The sequence below is a fragment of the Aplidium turbinatum genome, chromosome 6 (assembly GCF_918807975.1).
Source record: "Aplidium turbinatum chromosome 6, kaAplTurb1.1, whole genome shotgun sequence".
Taxonomy (NCBI): domain Eukaryota; kingdom Metazoa; phylum Chordata; class Ascidiacea; order Aplousobranchia; family Polyclinidae; genus Aplidium; species Aplidium turbinatum.
Window position 1 is genome coordinate 7,055,333 of NC_137477.1, and position 12,754 is coordinate 7,068,086.

The 12,754-nt window shown below is 39.5% G+C and overlaps 1 protein-coding gene across 1 annotated transcript in view; it reads right to left on the minus strand.

Moving 5' to 3' along the window:
• Positions 1–2,802: 2,802 nt before the first annotated feature.
• The window catches only part of LOC145772362 (uncharacterized), a 48,543-nt gene continuing 38,591 nt past the window's right edge, over positions 2,803–12,754 (minus strand). The window contains exons 38-53 of the mRNA XM_082584242.1: positions 12,476–12,613; positions 11,945–12,069; positions 11,332–11,452; positions 10,538–10,673; positions 9,890–10,077; positions 8,815–8,909; positions 8,633–8,747; positions 8,053–8,178; positions 7,275–7,391; positions 7,017–7,124; positions 6,664–6,813; positions 6,341–6,409; positions 5,607–5,693; positions 5,120–5,318; positions 4,920–5,044; positions 2,803–4,460 (exon numbers count right to left, since the gene is read on the minus strand). Coding sequence (XP_082440368.1) covers positions 4,455–4,460; positions 4,920–5,044; positions 5,120–5,318; positions 5,607–5,693; positions 6,341–6,409; positions 6,664–6,813; positions 7,017–7,124; positions 7,275–7,391; positions 8,053–8,178; positions 8,633–8,747; positions 8,815–8,909; positions 9,890–10,077; positions 10,538–10,673; positions 11,332–11,452; positions 11,945–12,069; positions 12,476–12,613 — 1,905 coding nt within the window. The 3' untranslated portion in view covers positions 2,803–4,454. The remainder of the gene's footprint in view (positions 4,461–4,919; positions 5,045–5,119; positions 5,319–5,606; positions 5,694–6,340; positions 6,410–6,663; positions 6,814–7,016; positions 7,125–7,274; positions 7,392–8,052; positions 8,179–8,632; positions 8,748–8,814; positions 8,910–9,889; positions 10,078–10,537; positions 10,674–11,331; positions 11,453–11,944; positions 12,070–12,475; positions 12,614–12,754) is intronic.

Genomic DNA, 12,754 nt, shown 5'->3' on the forward strand with positions numbered 1-12,754 from the left:
GCTAACCATAACGGTGTAGCTTCCACGCAAGCCATTCAGACTTTCCAATCAACGATATGTTTCTCGGCAGCCGATTTGTAGCAAGAATTGACAGCGATAGACACGTGTTTCGCCCATGGCTGGGCTCATCAGTATCGCACCGTATTCTGCCACAAATTTATTCGACCACCGCTTTACCAGTCAGTTTAACTCTTATCTTTGTGGAAACAAAGAAAGAGCCAACAAAACCAGCAGGCGCCAGGGCAGAGGACATGTGAAGAGAGGGGCGTTCTTCCCGGCTATCAGCACAAGGCTGAGCACTCGCTAGTACAGCGAGCAGCTGCGATTCGCTAACCATAACGGTGTAGCTTCCACGCAAGCCATTCAGACTTTCCAATCAACGATATGTTTCTCGGCAGCCGATTTGTAGCAAGAATTGACAGCGATAGACACGTGTTTCGCCCATGGCTGGGCTCATCAGTATCGCACCGTATTCTGCCACAAATTTATTCGACCACCGCTTTACCAGTCAGTTTAACTCTTATCTTTGTGGAAACAAAGAAAGAGCCAACAAAACCAGCAGGCGCCAGGGCAGAGGACATGTGAAGAGAGGGGCGTTCTTCCCGGCTATCAGCACAAGGCTGAGCACTCGCTAGTACAGCGAGCAGCTGCGATTCGCTAACCATAACGGTGTAGCTTCCACGCAAGCCATTCAGACTTTCCAATCAACGATATTGTCAATTCTCGCAGCTGCTCGCTGTACTAGCGAGTGCTCAGCCTTGTGCTGATAGCCGGGAAGAACGCCCCTCTCTTCACATGTCCTCTGCCCTGGCGCCTGCTGGTTTTGTTGGCTCTTTCTTTGTTTCCACAAAGATAAGAGTTAAACTGACTGGTAAAGCGGTGGTCGAATAAATTTGTGGCAGAATACGGTGCGATACTGATGAGCCCAGCCATGGGCGAAACACGTGTCTATCGCTGTCAATTCTTGCTACAAATCGGCTGCCGAGAAACATATCGTTGATTGGAAAGTCTGAATGGCTTGCGTGGAAGCTACACCGTTATGGTTAGCGAATCGCAGCTGCTCGCTGTACTAGCGAGTGCTCAGCCTTGTGCTGATAGCCGGGAAGAACGCCCCTCTCTTCACATGTCCTCTGCCCTGGCGCCTGCTGGTTTTGTTGGCTCTTTCTTTGTTTCCACAAAGATAAGAGTTAAACTGACTGGTAAAGCGGTGGTCGAATAAATTTGTGGCAGAATACGGTGCGATACTGATGAGCCCAGCCATGGGCGAAACACGTGTCTATCGCTGTCAATTCTTGCTACAAATCGGCTGCCGAGAAACATATCGTTGATTGGAAAGTCTGAATGGCTTGCGTGGAAGCTACACCGTTATGGTTAGCGAATCGCAGCTGCTCGCTGTACTAGCGAGTGCTCAGCCTTGTGCTGATAGCCGGGAAGAACGCCCCTCTCTTCACATGTCCTCTGCCCTGGCGCCTGCTGGTTTTGTTGGCTCTTTCTTTGTTTCCACAAAGATAAGAGTTAAACTGACTGGTAAAGCGGTGGTCGAATAAATTTGTGGCAGAATACGGTGCGATACTGATGAGCCCAGCCATGGGCGAAACACGTGTCTATCGCTGTCAATTCTTGCTACAAATCGGCTGCCGAGAAACATATCGTTGATTGGAAAGTCTGAATGGCTTGCGTGGAAGCTACACCGTTATGGTTAGCGAATCGCAGCTGCTCGCTGTACTAGCGAGTGCTCAGCCTTGTGCTGATAGCCGGGAAGAACGCCCCTCTCTTCACATGTCCTCTGCCCTGGCGCCTGCTGGTTTTGTTGGCTCTTTCTTTGTTTCCACAAAGATAAGAGTTAAACTGACTGGTAAAGCGGTGGTCGAATAAATTTGTGGCAGAATACGGTGCGATACTGATGAGCCCAGCCATGGGCGAAACACGTGTCTATCGCTGTCAATTCTTGCTACAAATCGGCTGCCGAGAAACATATCGTTGATTGGAAAGTCTGAATGGCTTGCGTGGAAGCTACACCGTTATGGTTAGCGAATCGCAGCTGCTCGCTGTACTAGCGAGTGCTCAGCCTTGTGCTGATAGCCGGGAAGAACGCCCCTCTCTTCACACGTAGTTATTCAACTTAAGTCTTCAATTTCTGTTAAGTTCAAACGTGCATCACGAAATCTGTGAATCATGATATCTCTTTGTTGTTGTTCAGTTTATTTTAAGACTTTGTGAAAATCTTTGCAAGTGATCGTGGTCAAGTTGGACTATTCAATTCATGTAAACTGTATGCCAACACTCTCGATCCTTTCATGAGCTCGTCATACATTTTTTATCTTTTTAAACAATGCTTTTCTTACATCAATGGCAAAAGCATCACATTTACAGTGGTGGTTGTTCTTTCAGTTTGAGATCACTGACTTAAGAGCAAATCGCACTCGTTCACACTTGTACTTGTTCGGCAACTTCTGCAAGCCCTGGTTTACATACGTTTTTTATTAACTTTGCAACGTAGTTGACTAATGATGATTCAATTGTTTCCACTTGAAACGAGCAGCATACGACTCAGGGTCAGAACACTGCCCACAGCATTTGTTTGTATGGCCCTTCTATTAAAATGTCACAGTATAAATTAAAACATATTTTGACCGCTGTACATCTGGTGATTCAGAATTAAATGCAAATTTATGTTTTTTAGCTGACGAGTTGACGACTTTTCCCAAAGTGCAGCAATGTGAGAAAATGCTTTTGAGAAAATTTCAACAAAAAAACCTTCAAGTTACAAACTGTGCGCCTTGAAAATAAAAACAAAACTGATTCGCAAAAAGTATTTGTATTCAGTGAAGGAAATATAACATCATTAGTGACAGGTGCGAACGAAACGGAAATATACAAAACGAACGACGTCGTCGTGACCCACTGTGATGTCATTCGGCGACGTAATCACGACGTCACGATGTAAAGAACACAAAGAGTAGCTTGAAAGTAGCAGAGAGCCTGACAAACCTGGCAACACTGCAGATTGTGTTAAAATATAACAACGACCATGTAAGAACAAAGAACAGCGTTGATCTAACGAAACTGAGCGTAAAATACATGAAAAACAGACGATTAGCAACAATCAACCTGATTACAAAATCTGCTGCTTGATGTTCACAAATATGAAACAACGTAGCGGAAAATATTTGGTTAGTATATTTATAAATTGATGTTGTAGGTAAGCTGATCAAACAAAATGTAATTTTGTAAAAAGATTTACCACCGCACTAAGTTTGTATAAAAATAAAAAGGTTTCTTTATTGGGTTCACAGGTGAAAGGGCAAAAGTCATATATTTGGTATATTTCCTTTCAAACGTATGAAAAGCATATGGGCCGTGAAATAAACATATATATCTGACATAGACATTGTACCACATAAGTTTAATAGCACCAAGCTTAAGATTTCCATCTCTGCCAGAAAATCAGTCATTTTTACATTGATTCAACGTCTGCAGAGATTCAATTATTGTAAAAAAGACTGATTTGCTTGCTGGGATACGTCGCAAAGACGTTTCTCAAAGAAAATAAATGCGAATAATAGAGATTTTGATTTTAAATAAATTTGCTAACATACTAAATTGCAACAATAAAGTGTCATAAAATATGTCATTCTGTCCCAGACAGCAAATCAATGTGAAAAAACGTTGATTTGCTGTCTGAGGTAATATATGAAGCTACGAATGGGCCACACTTCAGATACCATATATCTCGAACACGATCTATATAATTTGAGCTTACATAAAAACGCAAATATGGCAAATAACAGAAATGTTAATGTGAAAGACAGCACTGCTCTGTAGGAGTCAAAACTACGTTGGATCAGGACGATGTGACGTGAAATTCTAAAAATTATTTGTTTGACTTCCAAATGAGCGAAAGTTGTTATTTTTGCATCCTTTCAACCTGCCGTGACGTTAAAATGATGCAAAAAGTAAACGTTTTCAAAGCTGGTACTGTGCGATGGCAATTTGCACTGCACAAGTTTATTCAAATCATTTCAACGTTAACAGACTCTAAAATGACGTTGCTACTGAGAGAGGCAAGATTAGGATAGTCGCGTGAGGAGTGTATCTTTAACCAGCTAGCAGAATTGGCTTTTTTACATTCATTCAACGTCTGCAGACGTTGAATCAATGTAAAAAGATCCAATTTTGTAAACTGGACAGCATTCTGCAGGGTATCCTGTTACGGTGTGAAACAGAAACAAGATACGACGAATATTAAACATTAATTTTAACTCAACCATTTTTAGATAATTAAAAAAGAGCTAAAAACAACAAAACAAGTCATCGACGAGTGGCTTGTGATAGACAAGGTGAAAATTTAACTTTTTCACATTACCCTCAAGTCAGCAGACGTTGAAATAACGCAAACATAATTCATTGTACTGTATTATCTTTGTCGCTGCAAGACAGTCATCTCAAGATTGTCACGCCTGAAATAAATACAACGATCAATCGGATTGACATGCAATCAAGCTAAAACACATCATTACAAAACAGTCGATGCCAGTTTGGTTTGCCCAAGATTCCTTGCACTTGGCACAAGGAATCTTGTAAGCTAGCCCCAGATAGAAAATGTTGTAGATGTAATATTACTAGAAGTTTTAAAACATATATTTTTCTATTGACAGAGGATAGACAAGAATGGTGGTGGCCTAACTTTGATGGGCTGTCTACCAGCGGACGAAATAGTCAGAAATATGTTGAGGTTATTTTGTGAGTAGTTGCGCTAACGGCCCCGTAAAAATTGCGGATCTTTGACAGTTCGTTCGTATGAAAGTGATATCTAAAAACGTCAATTGACCAGAAATATTTTAAAACAGTGGTAGTCCGCAGGGAAATTTCGTCCTAACGAGCCCTGTTTAACTTAGTTCTGTTGGCAAAGAACTTACCTTGCCATGTCTGCCAGAGCGATCGGAGCTTCTTCTTTTAACAGACGCACTCACTGACGTAACCGCTGATGACGTCAGTGATGACGCTGGCTTGAAGTCTGGTTGACTTCTCGATTTTTGAAAATCTGTAATAATTTTTTTTTTGTAATACACCAACAAGAATTTTTATTGAAAACAAAAGTTTCGTTTCCAAAAATTACCGTATCCACTCGGATTGTTCACTATTCCCTGCTCTTCATTTACTCTGTCCACATCCAGGTCGTCATCTGATTGGATGCCATGGCGTTGCAGCTGTTCTTTCACACGATTTACCTCCCTCCATGCCATTCCTTCTTTTGATCTCGACAAAGTCAAATCTTCAAACAAGTTCTTGTACTTTCGATTCGAGTGTTTGATTTCCTGAAGAAAAAAAGTTAGTCCTAGCTAACAACAATGACTTTTTTACTCCTCTCAAAACCATCTTGATAATTTTTAAAACGGTGATCAAATACAGTATGGTTGATACATATTTAGAACTTTTCGCAATATTCAAACAATGTAACTACAATAGCAACGCAGAAACCCCAAAGGAATGGAACAGCATCACCACAGGAAGAAGTTTATTGCCCAAATCGGAGACAAGCGAATTATGTAACATCGATGCAAACGGAACGTAAAATCTACCAACTCTGACACCATCAGTGTTACCTGCTCAGCATCGTCAAACTGTTTCTTCAGTGACGTCACTTCCTGTTTGAGATAATCGATCTCAGAGCTTTTCACTCGAAGCATCACCTAGCGGAAGGAAATGATACTTTAACACAAGTGTTGATCTAGTTCAAAATAAAGCAAAAGTATTCAGAAATTAAAGTAGAAAAAAAAGAGCTCTGATGTGAATGAAGGTTGCTGGTTGTGCGGTCGAGTGGTGGGAACGAAATTCAAACGACCTCGATTCGACACCAACTGAGAGCAGGTGGTTGTGTCTTGAGACAGACACTTCATCACGTGAACAAGACACTTAATCACACGCTTAAACGTGGATAGGAAGAGATTGGCATACTTGTCTTTCCACCCACTTAATTTAAATCTTCGATTACCGGGCGAAAGCCTGGATACGATAAGGTTTTGATAAGGACTCGAAACTCTTTGTAACATGCTTTCAACGTGTAGCCACGTAATACCAAAGTACTGGTTATGTCAATATGAGATACTACTGGAAACAAAAGTCGTCGTGATTACATCAGGGATCAGCATGAGTCCCTAGGCCCAATACAAACACACCATAATCACACAAACGAAACAATTTAAGTCTACAATCACTTAAAATCTTATATCTTAACAAAGTTGCAAATGGTAATAATGTTTCTATGTCATGGGTAGATCAAACAATTCTGCAGTTGCATATTCCGATACATTTTGTTAGTTTACATCTTGAGACGGACCTGCAGTTGATAGAGGTCTCCGGCGGATTGCTCGTCTTTCGGTGAGCTCTTCAACTTCAATATTTCCGACTAGAAAGAAAAAACAAGGAGTTGTCAAAATGATTGTTTTGTCTTATCGTGTAACCTTTTCATTGGTGGAAAACCTACGTTTCGCTAGCGTTTCAATTTAAAAATTAAAACTGTTCTTATTCCACATAAAATCCACAAAGCTTGCAAGATTGTAAAAAAGAAATCTGCCATGTTTAACTTAATAGTGTACACGGCGAAAACTTTAAAAAAAGAAATTGCTACCTAAAAACTATCTAATAATTTTCCAAGTTCACCTCAAGCTTTTGATCAGTTATCGCAGTTTTTCTGGCGCGCAAACGCCGATTGTCACGCTCCAGTGACTTAAGAGAGTCTTCCTGCTTCTCGTTCTGCTCCATTGCGTTCGCAAGCTCAACGCATTTTCGTGAGTAGTGCTCCGATAAGGTCTGAAATAACAAATCATGCCCGTCTAGCGAAATCGGTCCGTTTTACAGTACATGATGCTGAATCAATTAAAAGGACCGATTTTGCTACCTGAAACATAATACGGAGCTATAATGAACTGATGCTCGTTTCAACGTTAAACAATGTATTAGATTCAACGTTAAATTGGTGAAAGATAAATGTTCGCCACCCAAGGCAGACTCACTTCAATTTCTAACTTGAGCTTGTCAATGTCTCCTTGAAGGTTACCGTTCCGGCCTAGACCAGATTGAACTAGTTGTTCCTGCTGTGAACGCATCTCGTCTATGTGGTGCTGCTCAAACAAAAACGACATGCTTAGTTAAACATTAAAAAAAATTGTTAGTAAAAAATAATTCAAAAACAAACAAACACATGATTGAGAGCTCAGCGCCGGCAACTGAGGGAAGTTACGTTAAAAAAAGTTCAATTTTTGAAAGTCCACCTTCCGCATCGCCTCAATGACTCTCTTCGTATCTTGCGCGTTCGTTGCGAGCTCGTCGTCGTGTTCCTCCTGAAGCTTCTCCAGCTCTCTCTTGTGAGAGATGTCCATATCTTCGAGCTGAAAGAATTTTGCGTTTTTAGTTCTTTTTGAACGTGAAGACTGTTTAAAAAACTAACTTCTGTCCTCTCATATAAGAAACGTTTATGTTACGTAAAAAAAAGTTGTTTGTCACCTTCTAGCAAGGCATACCCAGCAAGAAAGTCACTTTTTGCATCGTTTCAACGTTCCTAGAACTATCATGTGTTTCTACAGTATGTTGTAAACTGAGCAAGCGACAACTGAGCAAGTGACAACTGAGCTCGCAACATTTCAGCAAGTGGTTGAAGTTGAAAAATGAGGAAACTGAGCAAGCCGAAACTTAGCATGTCACAAGTCAGCAAATTCAGTTTAGCAAGCGAAGACCAAGAATGTCCGAACTGAGCCAGTAAATCTTATTTGCTGACTTGACAGAAGCTGAAATGTATTTGCTGAGTTGAAGCACTTGCTGAATTGTCGCATGCTGAGTGGTCTGACGACCGATCAACAAATGCTGAATATTATGCAAAAAAAGGTTGGTTGACACCTCTCAATTTAAATGGTTTAAATTTAAAGTTACACACCAAACAATTGATTTCAAACGCTAAGCTGCAAATAACCAAATAAGCCAGATTTACATGTTCGAGAAAAAAAGAGAAACATAAGTTTCCGACAGTCAAGCACGATTGGTGACAACAGCTACCTGTCTGGCGTGGCTTTGTTCAATGGCGGTGAAGCTTTCGTCACATAGAGCCTTGATCTCATCAAGCTGGGCCTGGTAGTTGTGTCTGTGCTGTTCGTCTTCCAATCTTCCTTGCACGGAGTTGAGCTGGAAAAGTAGAAATGGTGGTTTAAGTTGTGGTCTAAGTGCACGAACTTGGATTTTGTCAAAGGCGCACACACTATAAAAAGTATGGAGGCTTTGGCTTAAAATAGCAGGCAAGATCTTTAGTCTAACCCTTGGGAGTACGTAGTGTTGAAGTATTTGCGACAATACGTTGGAAGCACCCCTGGATGCAACCGGCGCGAGGAACGTGGGATTCTGCCGAAGCCACATTTGCGTTGTGCAACGCGTAGATCGTTTGACTCTCAGTTCAAGCACTTCGATATTTGCACCGTGGAATAAAAACATACTTTGATTCTTCATCCTTTTAAGTTTCACCATAAAAATAAATGAAGCACGTGGCACTCATAGTTAGTGCACGGTTTTACGTCTTTTGTTCTCCGTACTGCGAGGGGTAAAGGTTGGAGGAAAAAAAGGATTAAGTCAAAATAAAACGAACCTGTTCCTCCAATGAGCTGATTCGGGCTTTCAAGCCATCCTTGCTGTCCCCTTCTGATGTTGAAGAACTGGAGCGAGAGTGCGAAACTGCCTGTTGAGATTCAAGCCACGCGTAAGTTAAAACATCAGCACGATTGATGCATACATAAAACATTGGCACATCAAACATCAGAGGACCCGCATACCTGTAGCTTCATCTCCTTCATCCAAGCTTCCTTCTCTCGATCGAGTTGTTCCTTGTGAAGTTTATCACGATTTTCCAGAACTTTCTCATGCTCCTATGAACATTGCAAATACTTAGGTAAAAGTTCGTCTTAAGATAAATTACGTGAGCAAAAAGTGGTTACTGTTAAAAAAAAAGATCAAAGTCACCAATGAAAATTACCATTAATTAAGAGACATATAAATATACATAATATATATATAATATATATTATAACTGGATAGTAGCATCAAACGAAAGTGCTCAACTAGATCAGTGCTAGGAGCAATATTAAAACAATGAAAACTATTAATACTACAAAAAGTGCTCAATGCCAAGCAAAAAGGCAAAGCAGAGCGAATTAAATCAAATGTAGTTATTACTATCTGAAGCCTTTACAAATTGTTTCACCTAACGGATCATCAGAAGGTCTTATTCAAATATTCTATTTGAATAAGACCTTCTGATGATCCGTTAGGTGAAACAATTTGTAAAGGCTTCAGATAGTAATAACTACATTTGATTTAATTCGCTCTGCTTTGCCTTTTTGCTTGGCATTGAGCACTTTTTGTAGTATTAATAGTTTTCATTGTTTTAATATATATTATATATATATATGTATATATATATATTATATATATATATTATATATATATATATATATATACATAATATATAATTAATACATACATACATACATACAACCGACCACACAGAGCTTTAAAGTTGTGCTCAGAAAAGAACAACAGAAGTAGAACAACCGAAGAATACGCATAATTTATCTAGTGCCCGATCAAATTTCTTGCTCGGGGGTGCTCAACAAAATGCTCTGCAAATATTTGCGTGTGGGAAACCATACAGACCCCGCCTATTGTTCAGACTTCTCTCATCATACACAGGTTGCGTGAAAGAATAAAAATTAAATTTAAACATGCAATTTACAGTTCCCCAACAAACACGGGCATGTGAAACATTGAGCTAGAAATTGTCATAATGCGGGGAGCCCTCTGCATATCCCAAGCAATGAATCAAGATGTTTGAATTTACGCATCGCACCTTCCTCAGTTCGTTTGTTTTCTGACGAAGAGCGTCACGCATGGTTGATTCGGCATCTTCGCGGGCACTCATGAGTGCCATCTCGTGTTTGGCTTTTTCCTGCTTCAACAGATCATCAAAGTCACGCTTCAGTGCTTCCACCCGGACGGTGACATCACGTTCCGCTTCAGCGAGCGCTTCTTTGTGGTCTTCAAGATTATAAAAAGACAAAAATTAATATTATACAAACGAGTCAATGTAAAATGGAATGTTTTTGTTAGCCGGACAAGTTGTCGATTGCGGAGTGGCGCTCCTTCAACTAGAGACCCTGATTTTCCTCAAAGAAATGCCTACGGCCCTTCTTAGGCCGATGGCCTGTTGAACTGAACTGAGTTAGCTGATGTCACCATCTACTTTCCCAGCCAGCACGTCAGCTAAAATTTCAATCAATATAAAAAAAAAACTGATTTGCTGGTTAAGTTGTCACTAAGAAAGTATATCACCAACTTTAACTACAGAAGCTGAGGTTCAAGATGGGATTCGAGTACTGTAGAAGTTGAAGGTAAATTTATGGTGGTCAAATAAAGCACTAACTTTGTATATACTACATCACATACATGTATGTAACACAAATTACAACAATTTAAAAAATAAATGCTTCCCTATTACCTTTTTTTATTATTTTTACACTGCTTTGATGTTTCTTTGCCAAACTTTCCATCTCAGTCTTCTTGGCAGCTTCAATCGCAGAGAGCTTGTCGGCAAATTCTTTCTCAACCTCGCTGATTTCCTTTTCAAAATCCTCCTGAATCACAAAAGCAAACATTACTCAACAAATGCACAAGGAACTGCTTCAACTTATCCAACCAAATGTTGGGGTGCATGTTATTTCTATGTCTTTTTATGTACATTTTTGCAATACAGTAGCTTTTCAAACAGTTTCACTGGTCAAAATATGAATTATTTATATAAACTTGTTTTTCATGTTTATTTAGGCACAAAACGAAAGAAGTTATAAACTGTAACACTGACAAGGTGAAGCTGTGCACAAAGGGTCTGTTGAATAATCAGCGTGCAGTTAAAAAAATCAAAACTGGGTTGGAATCGAACGCTGGATCTTCTGAGTTGTAATTAAATAGCCAATACTGAGTCCTGGGCACTGCATTAATTGATAGTGTTGCATAGTTGAGGAGCCACACGTATTTTTTTTTTTTAAGTGATTGGGATACAGTTAACAACAAAATAATGTGAATACAATTTGATATTTGGCGGTAAAAGGAAAAAAAAGAGTTTGTCCAACGCTTTGCATTGCAAAGGTAAGCAACTCACCGCGTCACTTTCAAGAAACTAAAATCCTTTTTTGATAAAAGTTCATTAAACTGCGTGAAAGTAAAGTATTTATATCATTATTGAAGATTCACTTCAGAGCGAAACAAAATCAAACTTGTAATTACTCTCCCCACCTTCAAGTCTCCCATTTCAGCGTCATGCTCTTTCTTCGCTATAGCGATTTCTCGCGAGCATTCAGCTTTCTCCTTTTCAAACTTTCGATTGTAATCCTCTCTTGCTGAGTCGGTCTCTTTTCTGTGGCACACAAAACAGAAAGAAAAACTTAATATTTATATGAACAAGCATATAGTTTTCATACTTTCTTGTTGTACAATAACCCAGGTAGTAAGTCAGACTTTTGTACATTGATTTAACGTCTGATTGATAAACATCTGTTCTGATTTAACGTCTGATTGTCTGATAAAAAAGACTGATTTGCTGCCTGGGAATACGCAAGTAAACCAGACACAAGGTTTTACAATAGAGATTTTGTGTTTCTTAAAATAATTCCAACACACAGCTTCTATCGCAACGGCCAAAAAGACTCTTTAACTGAATCAGTAATTCTTCATGAAGAAATTTGAGCCAAACACCAAAAATATAAAACTTCAAAAAAAAATTCTAGATCTAGGCCAAAACAAATTCTACAGATCCAACAAATTGGTTAGCCATTGTAGGAGAAGATATAAGCGAGGGAGATGCTCATAGATACGGCCAATCATAACATAAACTTTGATATGCCTTTACCTGTGCTGTATTTGTATTTGCTCCAATCTCTGTGTGAGGCTTTTTATCTCGCTCATATATTCCTTGCTTTTGATTTGCAGTTGATTCTTGGCTGTCGACAAATCCTTTCGTAACGAGGCAGATTCCTGCAAAAGCCAAATGCGAACTTGGTTAAAGAGCTTAGTTTTTTGACTTAAGATTTAATGATGTTTTTATTAATACAAAAAAACTTATATGAAGATGAAAGGGGTTTGTGGATGAAAACAGTTTTCACATAAAATCATTAAAATGTAAAGGTAGGTCCCATACTTGATTCCAAGCATCAGAGCATCAGGAGATAAGGTTTTCATAAAACAATTTAAGGATAAAAAATGATTTGGAAATGTAAATTACTGTGCGGATGAAACATCGTTCTTACAAACTGCTCTTCACGATCTTCTTCCCCTGTATCTACATCCATGAGGACATATAAGAGCAATCTATCAGAAGCTTTTGACTTCAGGACTTCCGTTACTTTAATGCAAAATTTAGTTAATATTTCTTTAAGGTCACCTGTTCGTGCTTGAGTTTGCATGACGTCATTTCCTGTTCGTGTCTTTTAGAGAGCTGAGCAAGTTTGTTGTCAACATCCTCTGACATCCGGGAGCGGACAACCTCCAACTCCTCAACATCCTGTGTCAGTTTCCTCACCTGGAAAGAGAAGGAAGGAAATTTTGTATTAACATCAGATGATAAGGCAACGCAAAGTAGATGTCAATTCAACAGAAAAAAAAACACGTTTCAAAACAGAGACTCAATCGATTGATGAAGATGCGATCGTTAGACTAAAAT